The sequence below is a fragment of the Galleria mellonella genome, unplaced genomic scaffold, assembly GCF_026898425.1.
Source record: "Galleria mellonella isolate WM207_F2 unplaced genomic scaffold, CSIRO_AGI_GalMel_v1 utg146, whole genome shotgun sequence".
NCBI classification, from domain to species: domain Eukaryota; kingdom Metazoa; phylum Arthropoda; class Insecta; order Lepidoptera; family Pyralidae; genus Galleria; species Galleria mellonella.
Window position 1 is genome coordinate 4,872,436 of NW_026441999.1, and position 17,169 is coordinate 4,889,604.

General features: G+C 34.3%; 3 protein-coding genes and 1 long non-coding RNA gene across 5 annotated transcripts; 2 read left to right on the top strand and 2 right to left on the bottom strand.

The window, feature by feature from the left end:
* Nucleotides 1-15: 15 nt before the first annotated feature.
* On the bottom strand, nucleotides 16-1,327 carry LOC116412947 (uncharacterized). The gene is made up of 2 exons (XM_031909185.2): nucleotides 1,187-1,327; nucleotides 16-641 (listed from the first exon to the last, which is right to left on the bottom strand). Exons 1-2 carry the CDS (start codon nucleotides 1,250-1,252, stop codon nucleotides 96-98), a joined length of 612 nt encoding a protein of 203 aa, XP_031765045.2. The 5' UTR covers nucleotides 1,253-1,327; the 3' UTR covers nucleotides 16-95.
* Nucleotides 1,328-2,751: 1,424 nt separating this feature from the next.
* LOC128200020 (uncharacterized) lies at nucleotides 2,752-4,206 on the top strand. The gene is made up of 2 exons (XR_008252506.1): nucleotides 2,752-3,756; nucleotides 4,061-4,206. It is a non-coding gene; the product is annotated as an uncharacterized LOC128200020 (long non-coding RNA).
* Nucleotides 4,207-7,322: 3,116 nt separating this feature from the next.
* Nucleotides 7,323-9,309, bottom strand: LOC116412979 (uncharacterized). Its single transcript, XM_031909414.2, has 3 exons — nucleotides 9,173-9,309; nucleotides 8,407-8,493; nucleotides 7,323-7,631 (listed from the first exon to the last, which is right to left on the bottom strand). The coding sequence occupies exons 1-3, from the start codon at nucleotides 9,227-9,229 to the stop codon at nucleotides 7,452-7,454; spliced, it is 324 nt and encodes a 107-aa protein (XP_031765274.2). The 5' UTR covers nucleotides 9,230-9,309; the 3' UTR covers nucleotides 7,323-7,451.
* Nucleotides 9,310-9,330: 21 nt separating this feature from the next.
* Nucleotides 9,331-14,479, top strand: LOC116412977 (uncharacterized). Of its 2 annotated transcripts, XM_031909402.2 has the most exons (4): nucleotides 9,331-9,484; nucleotides 11,859-11,975; nucleotides 12,555-12,611; nucleotides 14,265-14,479. In XM_031909402.2, exons 1-4 carry the CDS (start codon nucleotides 9,419-9,421, stop codon nucleotides 14,460-14,462), a joined length of 438 nt encoding a protein of 145 aa, XP_031765262.1. In that variant the 5' UTR covers nucleotides 9,331-9,418; the 3' UTR covers nucleotides 14,463-14,479. The 2 variants fall into 2 exon arrangements, with proteins under 2 accessions (XP_031765262.1, XP_031765266.1); XM_031909406.2 differs by lacking the exon at nucleotides 12,555-12,611 and having other exon boundaries at nucleotides 9,347-9,484.
* The last annotated feature ends 2,690 nt before the right edge of the window (nucleotides 14,480-17,169 follow it).

Sequence of the window (17,169 nt, forward strand, 5' to 3'; positions counted from 1 at the left end):
AATGAAAAATATATATTTCAGTAAATATTTGTAGTTCCTTTTTTTACATTGACGAATAATAATTTATGAAAGTCAGTTATTTTAAATGTATCAATTTATCGATATTCATTTTCCAATTTTTTCTTATCATCTCCGTTCTTGAACCTCCTATTGAATCTTCTTGTCATGTAAGGATCATTGTTTTCTTCGTCAACTTTGTATTCATTGAATGTATTCATAAAACCATTCACTGCTGATTTAATAGCTCTTCTGTAACTAATTACTGGCATTTTCTCCCTTAATATTACTACAGGCTCAAAAGGAATCACCATACCTGCAGCAGTTGCTATTAAAGGCATTAGTGGTGTTGGAAAATAATAAGACATTATCTCCATAGCTCCATTTACAATACAGGTTCCTATATTTCTTACTACAGTATTTATTTTAGGTGTTGACATAAATTTCCTTATTGGAATCATTATTGTGGTATATAATTTAGTTACAAAAGCTTGTGGTTTCTCTACTTCTGTGGTATTGCTTTCAATAAATTTTACATCATTTATTATTTCATTATCTTCGACATTATGTGTCTTTGTATTGTTTTCGATAGAATCTGGTTTAGTTGTATTTTCATATTGATCGTTTATTTTTGGCTGTTGTGGCTAATAAAGGATGTTTAGTTTAATTTTTGTATTAATATTTTAAATTATTGAAAATAATAAAATTATTAGAAATATCTTAAATGATTTAAAATTGGAGTTTAAGTTTAACTAAGTGTATATTCATAGTTTGTTTTTGGAACATTTTTCATATAAATAGGAATAGGCCAAAATTATATACTAAATAAAATTTTAATTAGAAGATTAATAATTTATTGTGTGTATGTATATTAATTTTTTTTGTTAATTAATATTAATTAACAAAAAAAAATTATAGAAGTAATTTCTTTTTGAGAAATTGTAAATGTAATGTATTTGTAATCATAAAATGATAACAAATTAAAGAAAGAAAGAAATATATATTCAGTGCTTAATTTCACATTAAAAGCACCTAATAATAAAAATGTTTGACAAGAAACAAAAATAATGAAAAGAAGCACTAAAATGTCACTCAGCTATATGCCATGTTCTTTCGAACATGACACTTATTTTCAGTGTTTTAATGATTTTAATAAGCACAGGATCTAAGAATGAATTACAATACTTACCGCTCCAAAAATATAGCTTATAAACGAAACAAAAACAAAGTAAAATAAATTTACGTTAAATGACATTGCAAGTAAAATAAATATATTTTATTGAATTTAATACATTAAACAGGTAACAAATATAAAACCCTTTAAACATAAAGAAATATATGAGTATATTACTTTATACAAACTAGAATTGGATCAGACTTTATCAACATTTAAGGTTTATTTTTTTCTAAATTGAAAAAAAAATTTAACACCTTGACAGTCCACCTAGTGGAATGTGGTAACAGTCCCATACATATCTGTCACGCCTGTCTCCCATTATGGGAGGCAGAAACAATGGAACGCCAAATGCTTCGATTCACTATAACCATAAACAGCCGGGGGGAAAGGGGTGGCTAGCAATAGAGTTTGACAGCCCCTTTGCTAGCCCTATCAGGTCGACCTCCACGTGGTTCCCGCTGGAAACCATCGTGAACAATTCTTGTTAAATTCGTCACGATGCGCTAACTGACCTGCTTTTATCGTCACCTATCATCCTTCACTGGTGCCCCGCCGGTGTATACTGATAGCGCGGTTGGGGTTACCATTCCATTATATATATATATATATATATATATATAATAACTATGATACTCTGTCTTTAAAAATTTTCACCTTTCAGTATAATGTCATTAGAATATAGATAGAAAGTCATTCGAAATGATATGCCAATAGTTGCTACGCTTGTTAAACAAATTGACAATCGCAGTTAGAATTTAGTCTTTAAACGTCGACACTGTTACCCATACCTCGACTATCATATTCCTTTAGTCGCCACTTACGATACCCATGGGAAATGTACGTATTAATACATATTAAAAGTATATAATTAAAACAAATTATTGAAATAAATCGGTTTCAGTGACTACAGCAGACCAGTCCCTACAGGCAGCACCCGTTCACGAGTATGACGGACGACCCATCCATCTATAGTCTTTCTCAGTCTATTGCTAAATCTGTTACTATATCTGTGTATATAATCAGGGTATGATGATATCAACCCTTAACTGTCCATTGCTAAGCATAGGCCTCTCCCTGTTGAGGGGGTTTGCCAGTAGTTGCCATGCTTGGCAAACAGGTTGGCAGCTAGACTTTTGGTGATGTTTTAAGACGGACTCTGCTGCCCATCCCTTGATTGTAAGTTTTCTTAGTCGCCTCTTACAACACCCATGGCAAAATTAGGGGCTGCTCATTTTATGTCAGGACCTACAGGGCTATAAATATATACCATGCTTTATTTCAAGCAACACTGCTTTGGAATTAATATAAAGATTAAAACGCCCGACTAATTTCCAATGCAACGGTTTTAATTAGAAATTAATCAACATTCACCAAGTCTTAGCTCTGTCTATAAAATGTACGCTTGGTGTTACGATAACGGCGTAAAGCTACTATAAAACCATAAAGAAATATACTGTTAAAATGCATACCTTTTACTTATTCATTCTGCTGTCAATTGTGATCGTAAACTCTTTACCGCAGGTAAGTAATACTGTCTACCCATAATATGAGGTAATTTATTCAAGTATACATCCCAATTTATCCCAAAAATTTCACCGTGTAGGTTCCGACATATGGTAGAATGGGCCACCCCTTCCTTTTTCGTTGGTGTCGTAGGAGGCGACTAGAGGAGCTTATGTTCGTGAGATGGTCAGCAGCGTCCCTTTTATAACATCAGCCTGATTATATCAAGGCCTGACTGCGGTTGCCAACCCGTCGGCCAAGCGTGGCGACTACTGGCATAACTCTTCTCCGTTATGGGGAAGGTTTATGTTCAGCAGTACACACCTCACTCTCTGTTACTTTTGTACAAAGTACTACTAACTTAAAATCTAGTGTGCGTTTTATTACGATATACCATCGAAATGTAGTTACTTCCAAGATCCATGCATACGAAGGTGCGAGCAAAGCTAGTAACTTATAGAAAAACACCCACTACTGTAGTTCCTGATCAGGTAGTCAGCAGAGCTTGTTGAATTACAACGTGACAAGGGTCAAATTTACTGTCAATTCTAGAAACAAATAATACCTACACTTAGAAGACAAATGTGCTAGATATTATTTTTTTTTTTTTTTACAACACAGGGGGCAAACGAGCATGCGGCTCACCTGATGGTAAGTGACTACCGCCGCCCATGATCACCCACAACACCTACGGCATTGCAGGTGTGCTGCCGGCCTTTTAAAAAGGAATATGCTCTTTTCTTGAAGGTTATGTTGTCGTATCGGTTCGGAAATACTGCTGCTGGAAGTTGATTCCAAAGAGTGGTTGTGCGTGGGAGAAAGTGCCTTGAAAAACGCACGGTGGAGGACCGCCACTTGTCCAGATGGTTGGGATGAAATTTTAGTTTATGGCGGGTTGTACGATGGTGAAAATCTGCAGCAGGTATCAATCCGAACAATTCTTCAGAGCACTCCCCATGATAAATTCGGTAGAAAATGCACAGAGATGCAACATCTCTACGCAGTTCCAGTGGGTCGAGCCGGACAGTAAGACGCCGATCGTCAACAATTCGAGCTAGTTATTAATCGATGATGCACAGGTTTTTAAATATTCAACTACCATATTATTTGAGACAGAATACATTGAAATAAATATACATAATATTAACAGATCCTCTAGACAAATGGCAAGCAAATCCATCGTCATCGCAAGTGAGTCTGTTAGTTGGAATGAGACATCAAACGTTGCTATCTCATTCCATTTCATGGAATTGCTGACGATGACGATTCTATCGGTAGATTCGTTTGCCTACCTAATTAAAAGTTAATTTTTATTGTAATTGGTTTTTATTAATAGTATTTTCCATTACAGGATACTTAGTAGGTTTAATTTATTTCTTCCAGGTACCCTACGATTACACACCAATCGGTCGGAACGCCAGAAAACTATTCGGACATGCACCTCATCCCTCCGATGTCAATTTAAATTATGAGAGACTCTTTCCATCCAGACGCAAATGGAATACTTAATTAAACACTTATTAAATAAATTATTTACTTTATCATTATTATTAGAGCCTACCCATTTTTTTTAATGAATGAAATTACAATGATAACTACGCCTGCGTAATGGTATAGGTACGTTGGCATACACCAGTGAGAAATTATAGGTGAGGATGAAAGGCAGGTTTCCAGGATGGACCACGTGAATGTTGACTGATAATCCACATTGCTAACAATCTCTTGGCCCAATAACCTACCCCCCACAGCCTACCCATTGAGGGAAGAGGGATTGTTACTGATGAGGATTAGGACCCAATTTCTAGTAATACTTGGTACATTGTTAGCAAATCAAATCAACGAAAAGTGGCAACTGTCGCTTATATGTATGAACAGCATCATGGACAGTACCGAATGCACGTTCTCCTATAACCTCTAATTACAGGTTAATTAATAAAAATTTCGCCACAAAACAAACTTTGCTTCAAACCAAGATTTGAAAACTGTAATGAAAATTCGCTGTTTGGGTGCGAACGGTTAAAACTAGGCTCTGAACAGCGATCTAATAATTGCTATAAGATGTCTCGTTTAGAGCTAAAACACGTGTTACAAAACGTGCGTGAACGAAATGGCAGTTGGAGATTGATGGCTAATATGGCAAATTGTGGAACTTCTGGTAATAATAGTGGTGGTCAATCTTCGAGTGATGGCAGTCACATACATACTAATGATAGTGGAATTGAACAATATAATAATAATAATAAAAAAATAATAAATACTAATCAAATAACCAGTGATATGAACTCCTGCAAGATAACACCTAGTTCAGTACAATAAAAAACACATTAACAAAAGCACGCTTCACCTTTAATATATTACATAAATACAAAAGTCAAGTAATCAATTAGCTCCATTCCTTTACACATATTGTCACTGAGTTATATTTAGTTAGTGGGAGTTTTCAAGCTAAATGTAAATCCAAAATTATTAGTACACGATAGTTTGATTTAGTTGTGGTCGCTGGCTCTGAGCAGGGAGGCTACCATCTCATTCAAATTGACATTAGATGGTATAGGGGCTGCCAGTTCTGCGTATTTGCTGGTGAAATCGCCGCGTCCCGTAGCATCCTGGTCGTCCGCGTGAACCTGGAATATTTTCCAGGGCAAATGAATAAAACATTGTAGGTATATTTTTAAGGGATAAATACGGATTGGTGACCCGTTTTCGCCTTTGATGTACGCTAGCAGGGTAACAGTAAGTAATGACAGGTGAGGATGAAGTCAGATCAGGTCAGCTGGCGCATCGTGGTGGTGAATGGTTTATGGAAGTCGACTCTATTGCTAATGATCCTCTTCTGTCTCTTTACATTATATTTTACATGGATTTTTTTTTGATAGGCGAAAATCGAATGTTAACTTCGCCAGCGTTATCGGTGTACACTGGTGAGGCACTTGTGAGTGATGATAGATGGAGATGAAGCTATTCAATATGCCCTTCGTGATAAATTCATCAAAAAATAACTACGATCGTTGCTAAATAACCTTGTGATCCCGGCATTAAACAGGCCACCCCTTCCTATCCCGTAGGCGTCATAAAATTACAAATGTAATGGTATTCATATCAGTCGTAGGCCTTCCTCATAAGGGAAGTTTTGCAAGTAGTTCATATTTTTTTTATACAACTTAGAATGGCAAACAAGCTGACGGCCCACCTGATGGAAAGTGGTAACCGTCGCCTATAGACATGAGCAGTACCATGGACATAACAGAGTATACTGTTTCGCCCATGATTTTGCTAGCAATGGGACTGGTAGCCCGCATTACTGTATTACAATATTAGAATATGCTAGATTTTTCCTAAATGTTTACTTATTATTATTCGTCAATATACATTATTCTTATTTAAAAATTTCAGATAGGATATTATTAATAATAAAATCAGATATTAAATAAATATTTGACAGTAAAAAAAAATATAATTACCACAACGTGGAACAGCAATGCAACCAACATCCCAGCGATCAGTAACCACTTCATGGTTGCGATCACGATCTCTCCTCTTGTGACCATTAACAATACCAAGAACGTAATTTATATACCAAACGACTTGAATACCGTGACTTGGCACGTAGTCACTTACGTGGACTTTAATATTTGATTAATTTTCACACTTGATACGTTGTGACGAATCGATCTGACATGAGTTTTGTTAATTAAGTTATGAATCATATTAACACTAAGAAATATGTTGCAATGTAATTTTTCTACGCACCACTATTTTATTTTATTATATCTTGGAATAATCACATTTAAAATCAAATCATTTTTATTCAAATAAACTTATTTACAATGACTTTTAAATCGTAATTTCTCTTAAATCTACTGCAAGGTTCGGAAAGTTGTTATCTACTGAGAAGAGCCCGCATGAAACTCGACAGTTACTCTTTTAAATCTCTTTTAACATATATATAATATAGTACACATATATTTATTTAAATGTACATACTATATCTAACATGGTTATTAGAAAGCTCGTGCATGATCGACTAATATCATGCACATTTGTCATTCCAGTAATCGTTTAGCTTTGTTCAAAAAGTGTTTATTAATATATTTTTTTTATTTAATAAAAGGTAGATCTGAGGGATTTGGTTCAAACGTTGTATCACTGTACGTAAAGACTCCAAGGTTTTCAAATTACGCATTACAAATTTGCCATTCATCGATCAATAATTTATTTGCATTAATTTTTTTTTTTTGATGTGTGAAAATGGTATGGTAACCCCGCCTGCGCTAACGGGATACGCTGGCGGAGCACCAGTGAAGGATGATAGATGAGAATGAAAACAGGCCAGTTAGCCCATCATGATGAATTCATCAGGAATTAACCATGATAGTTTCCAGAGAGAACCGCGAGGAGGTCAACCTGGTTGGGTATATTGCTAGCAATGGGATTCTCAGTATCCATTACTAACAATCCCTTTCCCCCCAAAATTTGCATTAATGTTATGTGCCATTATAAATTGTATTTTCATCTATGCGTTGATTCTAACCAAAAATATTGATTTTACTAAACGGGGTTAATAAAGTACAAGACCAAAACATTGTTGGGAGAAAAAATCTCTTTTATTTATTTATTATTTACTCTTTATTGTACTACTTAAAGAATAATACAAAGAGATGTCTATATATTACACTTATAATGTACTTATGAGTGCGATCTTATCGCTAAAGCAGCCAACACTTGGGTAGAGGAGAGAGCAAAAATACGGTACCTATTTGCTATTCATTAGCTATTATAAAACATAATAAATCTCGAGCACGTAAAGAACTATTTCGACAATGATCGATATCACCAAAACAACACAAGTTGCTATCCGGCTGTACTTCTTCACAATTTGAATGCTGCTTGGTTGTTCTAGAGGTATATAGGAACGACGGTATCGCATAGGCAGTAAAGTTTTCCATGGAATATTCTGGGGAAATAAATGAATGTGTTTTTAGTGCTCGTATATAAATCGTCTGCTTGGGCACTGTTCCACTCGTATTTCTATCGGAAAATAGCTGCGTTTCCATGTTTATCATCATTATCAACTGAACATAAGCCTACCCCACTGTAATAAGGAACTAGGTCGTTCTTCACGACAGTTTTCCATTAGAGGAATTTTGTCAATAGTTGCCATGCTTGGCAGGTGGGTTTGCCACCGCAATTGGGATTTGGTGATATTTTGAGAGGGACGCTACTGTCCACCCCTCAAACATTTAGTTCCCTTGGTCTCCTCTTACGACAAACACGGGAATGGAAGGGGTAGCCCATTCTGTGCCGGAAGAACACGGCTCTTGTGTTTAGCGACGGTTACTACTTTCCATTGGGCGGGCTACTGGCTTGTTTGACATTCTCATGAAAAACTTTATTAAGATTAGAAACTAGTTAGTAATTTTATGTATATGAAGTTTGTGTTAGTCATTACATTAATTCGCTTGGTTTTTGTGCATTCAACTTTTGTTTTCAAAAGTTTTTTTTTGTAAAAAGCAACAACTGAGTTTCTTTCCAGTTCATCTCAGCAACATAGTATTTCTAACTGAACGTTAGATTCATAAAAAATTACTATTCAAAAATGCTTAACATTAACTTTGTTTAAATCAAAAATATTATTTTCTATTTTAAAAACATGTCTTTTTCCGTATTGTGTCTATGCAGTGGACTTCAAACAATTTTTTTCTATAATAAATATACCAAAATTTACGTACATGCTGTGCTGCTTTCTCAGGAACGAATGCTGGATTCAATTCTTGTGGTAAAAGGGCTGACTGCAAGTCAGCGTCATATTGCAACTTCTAAAAATGTGTAGTTGTTTCAAGGAAATAAATAACAACTACCTTGATTACTCATATATAATGAAAGAATCGCTGTCATGTCTGTACGTCCAGTCCGAAAGATAGAAAGAGGTGAAATATCTATGTACAATTAAATTAACCTATTTGATGGAAAAGAAAGTAATGATGTTGACAAGTGACTATAAGATGAATATTTACAATATTTATTTACAGACGCCACAAATGAATGGAATTTAATTATAATCTAATAGTGGTATTATGGTTATTTGGGCAACATTCGAATGTCTTGATAGATCTGGCGATAATGATCTTGTTGTTGCTAGTGATCTTTTTAAGCTAAAACTATTTTCCTTAGCGAATGTTAGTGTAAAAGAATGGCATGCATAAGTGGGCATTCTTTACGATAATTATGATTCTTTTATATACATTTGGACGTAGATCATCAGTTAATTTTAATATATCTATAACAGTCGAATCATCCAAATGGTTTTTTTTTTTTTTACTTTTGTCTAGCTGTCTACTTTGAATCAGTAAAAATACTATCTTAAAATGATAGTTCTAATATTTTTATTCTTTTGTAATTAGAAAGCCTTGACCGATCAAGAAATATAAATGTGTTATGTTATTACGATTCTACTAATGGAAGTATGTGCATTTTCTCTAAGGCTTTTATACTTACATTGTTATGCGCAAATGCAGTTATAAAAAATAATAATAAAGTAACAATCCTAAACATTTTATATATGTTTAGTCACAAAGGCGATAGCAAATCAATATTTCATCACAAATATATATATTGTTTATTAAATTTCGAAATAAAACCATATATTTTTATTATCAATTTATTACATATTTATTATTTCTATGAATTCAATAAAAATCATGTAATAATGATTTGGAAAGTAGAAGAGAAATGTGATTCGTAATGCAGTATCAAATAATTTTTTGTTCAATTCTAATTGGCGTGGTAAATGGTCTTTTAAAATTCGAAGTAAGTCCAGGTTCTTGTGATAAAAAAGTTGCTAACAAAATTTGGGAGCATATTTATTAACACATAAAATAATCAGAGATGGATTTAGATGATATCTTTCACAATATAAATTTATAATTTCATGGAGAAGACCTGCTGCTTCTTGGGCTTTGTTTTTCTTCTTCTTCTCTCTTCCTAACTAACTAATTAACTAGGTATAAGGGACTTTTTTAAATGGAGACAATAGAATGGTGACCTCACCTACTCTATCGGTATACACAGGCGGGGTATCAGTGTGAGGTGATTGATGAGAATGAAAAGGGCGATGGGCTAACTGACCTGCAGTTAGCCCATCGTGATAAACTGAATTGGAATTAAGCACGATGGTTTCCAGAAAGAAACCACGTGGCAGTTAACCTAACAGGACATATTGCCAGTAATCTTCATTACTAACAATCCCCTTCTCCCTGGTCAGGTCGATCATGTAGTCTCTGAAACCATTGTAGTTAATTCTAGTAAATTTGCTACGATGAACAAGCTTTTCCAACATCATCCTCACTATTGCTCTGGCGTCCCTCTTTTTACAACCGATTTTAAGAAAAGTGTCTCAATTCGATGGTATTTTTTTAATGTTTGTTACCTCATAACTCCATCAGTTATAAACCGGTTTGGATTGTTTTTTGTTTTATCTGGAATGAATTTTATATAAAATTTTATCATTATCATTCCCATAGAAATCTTATTATAATCGGTTCAGTAATTTATTTATTTTTTATTTATTTATTTACACTTTATTGCACCAAGTAAAAAGAGAAATAACAAATACAGTAAATATTAATGAGAAGTGATACAAAAGGCGGCCTTATCGCTAAGCAATCTCTTCCAGACAACCTTTGGGTAGAGGACATTGAGAAAAAGACAAAGAGTAGGTGGCGCACTATTATATAAATATTATCATATACAAACATATATAGATACATATATACATATATACACATACATATATAATATATACACAATTAAATATATACATAACATACATACATACATACACATACATATATAATATATACACAATTAAATATATACATAACATACACATACTTAACAGCATTCATACAACAGAAAAAAATGACGAAGGAAAACGAAGAGAGAACGCAGGAAAATAGTACTAAAGTGAGAGGTAGTAAGATTTAACAGAGGTTTTGAAGCTAGTAAGAGTTTGAGCGCATCGAATAGAGGTAGGTAGTGAGTTCCATAGACGAACTGCCTGAACAGTAAAGGATTTAGAATAAAAGGAAGAAGAATGAGTGGGAAATTTAAGTCGGAGGTTATTGACACTGCGTAAAGTATGATCATTAGCCTCACTGAGAAACAAGAATCGGTCTTTTAGATAATCAGGAGCAGCAGGATTAAAAAGGATTGTGTAAAGAAGAGACAGGATATGCAGATTACGACGAAAACGGATAGGGAGCCACTTGAGTTGAGTACGAAATTGAGAAATGTGATCATATTTGCGAAGACCAAATATGAAGCGGATACATAAATTTTGGAGACGCTCAAGCTTGTTTAATTGCTCTTCGGTGAGGTCTAAATAACATGAGTCGGCATAATCAAGAATGGGTAGGAGTAAGGTGTGTGCGAGCGCAATTTTGGTGTTAACTGGGAGGAAATTACGTAGTCTATTTAAGGCAAAAGTTGCAGCAAACATTTTTTTACTGACCTCCGAGATTTGTGGAGACCATGACAAAGTGTTATCAAAAATAATGCCAAGATTTTTTACTTTTTTCTGGTAATCTATAATAACCCCATCAAAAACCACAGGCGGAAGACTGGTCGAGGAAATTTTGGAAATAAGTATGGGACTCCCAATAATAATGGCTTGTGTCTTCAAGGGGTTTATAACAAGACCATGAGATTTACTCCAGGCAGATATACGTTCCAGATCGGCGTTAACAATAGATATTGCTAAAGAGATATCAACCAGAGGGGCTAAAGAGTAAATCTGTAAATCATCTGCATAAAGGTGGTAGGAAGATTGAAGTAATTATTTTGAAAGAATTTAATTTTTAAACCAAACTAATTGACTTTGCCACTTCGATAGTAGCAAAATCAATTAGTTTGGTTAATTAGTAGATTTTTTAATAGAACATCTTCATCTCATATTATGTACCGTTAATCCTCACAAACCTCTCCCCACCCCGTCTTCCCTAGAAAAAGTCACGCTTAATTACTCTTGAAGTCGCCACGATAACCCAGCAGATCAGACATTATCCTCATGATTTCATTCTCCACTGATGCCCCGCCATTGTATACCGTTAGCAAAGACGAGTACAGTATATCTTCATCCAGTAAAAGAATTGTAGATGCAATAACTAATTATTAACTTTTGCAGCCCACAAAGTATTTGGCAAGACATAAAAGAGATGTAGTAGGAGCCTTAGATATACATACGAATCACGTCCAACCAATCCATGCTGACGTGAAGACAGAAAAAGATGACAATACAAAGGTAATTAGGTAACTAAAGATAACTACTCATCACATGTTATATACTCGCTTTAGAGATATTTTAAACCTTATGGGACATGCAGAAATAACTGGACATATCCGGGTTTAGTAAAATATCCCCAAAAATGTAAATTAAAATCTCATCTTATTCTTCTATAATTTACAAAATAGAAATTTTGTAGTTAGAAGACTTAAAACTGAGTTATTGAGTGGAACAGGTCAGTTAGCCTATCGTGATAATCATGATCATGCACCTGGAATTCTGGACGAATATTTCCACGTGGTCCCGCGTGGAGGTCAATCTGACAGAGTATATTGCTAGCAACAGGAGTACGAATTACTAACATCCTTCCCTCTCCCCAAACGACTTGACTTATTGTCATGAAAGGTATGCAAGAAGTATTTGAGATATTGAAAGACATAGCCATTTATCATGGTCAATCATAGGTCGATCATGGACGGACTCGCGGTTAAAAATGAATACAAATCTACCAGAGCCATAGATCCATCATTAAGGGATATATTAATTAGGGATGACCCTCCTTACAGAAGTAACGATATAAACAAAATGATTTTGCAGCCATGCCCAACAAATCCAATTGTCCCTCCCATGATCGAGTTGGGAACAGTTTTTCAGGTTGGTTATTAGGTCAATGTTTAATTTAAGAGTTAACTCTTAGCAATAAAATATATATGTTTCATAATTAAAGATTGTGTCCCAAATAGAAAAAAAACTATTTCAATTGTATCAAAACCAGTTATTTTGGTGTACGACTTTGATCAAATTTCTATTAGACCGCTCTATATGTATATCCTTCCAAATAAAGAAAGAATGTTCCAAATCAGTCTATATCTGACAGGAGTTATGAAGTACTAAACGTTAAAAAGTACAATCGAATTGAAAACCTTCTTTTTGAAGTCGGTTGGTAACCAAATAGGTACTTCATCTCGATATGCATCGTCAAATCAAATCACAAATTAAATCTAATTCTCCATCATGAACGACCACAACAAAAAGTACTGAGTCGCTATCATAGTCCTCCTGCTGTAAATTTGTAGTCTGCATAACATGACCAATCCAACGGAACCTCAACTAGTGTGACACAATCACACCGATGGGAATATGAGGGATGCGCAGTAGCGTCCCACTTAAAACATCATCAAAGCCTAACTATAGTTGCTTACCCGCCTGCCAAGCGTGGCAACTACTGTCAATACTCTCCTAATATTGGAGGACCTATGTTTAGTCGTGGACAGTTAACGACTGGTATATGATGCTGAACTACACCAAACTTACTTGGTGCTCTCAGGATCTACTCTATGTTTTGAGGAATCAGATGAGAAACAATTTGGGGGCACAACTCAGAACATCTAGATCCGAGCCTATTCAGAAAATTCCTCTTCTAAATACTGATCTATTTAGGAGAGGAACTTAACCGAGAATCAAATTCGCAACCTCTATATGCGAAGCATCGTGCTACAATTATACCACAGAGGACATCAATCGCAATAATCGTCATCGTATTGAAATAGTCATTTCGATTCTATAAAGGCGTGCTGGAAATCTAGAGTTAAGGTTAGAGTGAGCTTTAGATAAACTTCAGAGGGCGCTGAAGTATTCTTTAGCATAAAGTTAAGTAGCCTATACTCAAATGCAGCCCAATACTTGTACACGTAATATTTGAGATGAAGAGAGATATAAACTGGTTTTAATGCCAGTTAATCAATATCCCGGTTATATGGAAAAAATTGAACACCGCAGTACAGTGTGATTTCATCCTCGTCATATCAGCTGTTAACTGCCTATAGAGTTCTTCCTGTTTTTTTTCGGGGGGTAGAGGGGAGATTGATAGTTACCACGGTTGGCAGGCGGGTTGGCAACCGCTGAGCTAAGCTATTGTGATGTTTAAACAGGCACGCTGCTGCCCATTAAGTTTGTTAGTAATTTAAATAATTAAACAAATAAGCAAATAAATACATAAATAAATAAACAAATAAGTAAATAAATAAAAAATAAATAAGTAAATGAGTAAGTAAATAAAATTAAATAAGTAAATAAACGAGCAAGTAAGCAAGTAAATAAGCGAGCAGACAAATAAACAGGCAAGTAAATATGCAAGTAATCAGGCAAGTAAATAGGCAAGTGAATATGCAAGTAATGCAAGTAAATATGCAAGTAATCGAACAAGTAAACAGGCAAGTAAATAAGCAAGTAAACAGGCAAGTAAATAAGTAAACGAGCAAATGATTAATAATTCATAAAATTCTATTAAAATGGACTTTTTTTCAGGTCATTCCACCAATAGATGTACAACATATAGACAGGTCTTTGCAGAAATCCTTACCCATAACGGATACAATAGATCTTGTGCGAAGCATCAGTAGGGTGACAACACTATTCGTACTGCTTACTTCTGCTATAATCGAGTTCTTTCCTCTGATACAACAATTGTTTTTAACTATTTACAGTTATGTCTACACGGGTTAATAAAGCATAGATAAATTCATAAACTTTTATTGAGACAAACAATAGCTATTTCCCTGTTAATACCATGTTAATTTTGATAAATGAGACAAAGTTAAATTAAATAGACAGAGCCTCAAAAACGGGTCAACTTTTTATCAGCTAATTGTCAAATTAGCCGACTCGTATATAATCGTATAATCTGAATCTCTGAAACGGCTCCAACGATTTTCATGAAAAGTATGCAGGGGGTTTCAAGGGCTAGCTAGGTTTCATTTTTAGAAAACATTGTTTTTTATTATCCGTGTTTTCAGGCAAAGAAAAATTGCTACAATGTTTTATTAAACATTCGTTTGTTTTAAAACTTTATTGTAAAGTTTTAAATTACAAGATACAGAGTTTTCGAGAAAAGACTGAGTACAATGGTGGACTTAACCCATAAAAGCGATTTCTTACAGTTAACCTTTGTATCTCTGACAGAAATCGTTTTTTTTGAACTAGTTTTTTTATAGTACTCAATTTTTGTATGCTAGTAGTCGCTCGCATACTAATAGTAGCGAGATTAAATGAAATGTATTTAATCAACTAACAGGCTAATATTTTACATTCATCGTGTCTGCTAGATTAAGTTTTAATTACTTCTCGGTAATCCTAGTGGAAGAGTTAATACTCCTGGTATTAATAATTCTGGGAACAAGTATATTTGCATTCTACAGAGGGGTTAAGGTCAATGTCACTGTACATTGTAGTATCCTCTCTTAATCAACCGACTTAATAAAAGTGTAGTGTTTTTTTTATGTTCATTCACCTATAATTTATAAATTACGTCAGTTATAAACCAATTTAGATAATCGTTTTCTTATCTGACAGGATATAGAAGTACTTTCAGATTCATCTCATAAAATTTTTATCAAAATCGGTTTAGTTGTACAGTTTTTAAATAAAATAACTTGTTCTGCTTAATAACAGAAAGCGGTTCTTTTTTGTGGAAAAAAATAATGTTAAATTATTTATCAGAGAGTCTTGTCTGTACATATGTCATAAATATAAATGTAAAATGTACATGCTTTTGGAGTGCCAACTAATAGTTGTTCGTGCACTTCAGCTGCCCGCTAAAGACATAGCACCTGAGTCCTGAGGAATGGCAACACATGGGGGGTGTATCATGGGCGCAACAGTATACTCTGTTATGTCCATGGTACTGCTCATGTCTATAGGCGACGGTTACCACTTTCCATCAGATGGGCCGTCAGCTTGTTTGCCATAAGTTGTATAAAATATATATATATATTTAACAATATTATATATTAACTAATTGTGAAATTAGCTTACTCATTTTTTTATCAGTATTCTATATACTTACGCATAAAATATGTATCTTGACGTATTACTTAATAAATAAAATGAGTGTTTACACATTAAAAAGTCGCAGAATTTATAAGAGAAAAGAAATATAGTAGCTATAAAGGAGTCACTCATAACTATTTATCACGCAAAATTGTATGAAAAAGTTGACCCGCTTTTCTCGAAGCATTTCTATGGAGACACTCTATCTGTATAATTTAAGAGCCTAGAGAGTTACTCGCTATATTATTAGTTTTATATAGGTAAAAGATTTTTTGAATACACTGAGTAGTTTTTGAGTCCACTATTAATCCACTACAAACAAATAATAAAATCTTTTCTCTTTATAATTAAATAAATAATAATAAATATATATATTTTCTCTTCAAAATTCATCACAGTGAAATACAATGAGACATGCTTATATTAAAGTAATCAAATTATAAATATAATTGTGAGAGACTGGTGCCTGAGATAGGTATAGGAATACGTGCGTGCGTGCGTGCGTGCGTGTGTGCGTGCGTGCGTGCGTATGCATGCGTGTGTGCGTGAGTGCGTGAGTGCATGCGTGCGTGCGTGTGTGCGTGTGTGCGTGCGTGCTTGCATGTGTGTGTGCGTGCGTGTGCGTATAGATAGATGTATCGTTCACCTGTACCAACAGATGGGTCTTCAATCTATTTACCATTATATATTTTATGTATATATATATATATATATATATACATAAAAATTCATAACCTTAGTACAAAAATCTCTTATGGTTTCTTCTTATACAAGACAGACATTTATATGAAATCAATATTCATTGACTGCACAGAGGAAATGCTTTTGAATATTCAATACATTGTTATTACTTACATTGTTTTGAAATTCTTGCAACAATACAGATATATGGGAATATTATATTTTCAAATAATATAATATACTACTACAGAAACATCCACTTAACAACAACTTAAAGGACGAGGGACGGGTAGCGGCGTTCCGCTTAAAACTTCACCAGAGACTTACTGCGGCTGCCAACCCGCCTGTCATGCTTGGCAATTACTGGCAAACCACTCCCTTATGGGATGAAAGACCTATGTTCAGCAGTGGACGGCTAACGGCTAATATAATGATGATGATGATGATGATGATGATGATAAATTTGGTCCTCAGACAACTATTGGAATAAAATCCAAGATAAATTAACAAACGCATTAAGTAATTTATGCAGTCCGATAAAATATCACTGGTCTTAATACAAATTGCGTTCGAATCTAACACTTAAAAATATTAAAGATGACCTACCAGAAAATAAAAGTTGTCGCCTGCAGCTTAGTCTGTAAATCTGCATATAAAAAAAATTTTGTACTAAGTTAGAATATAACCTATATGTGTACTAAAT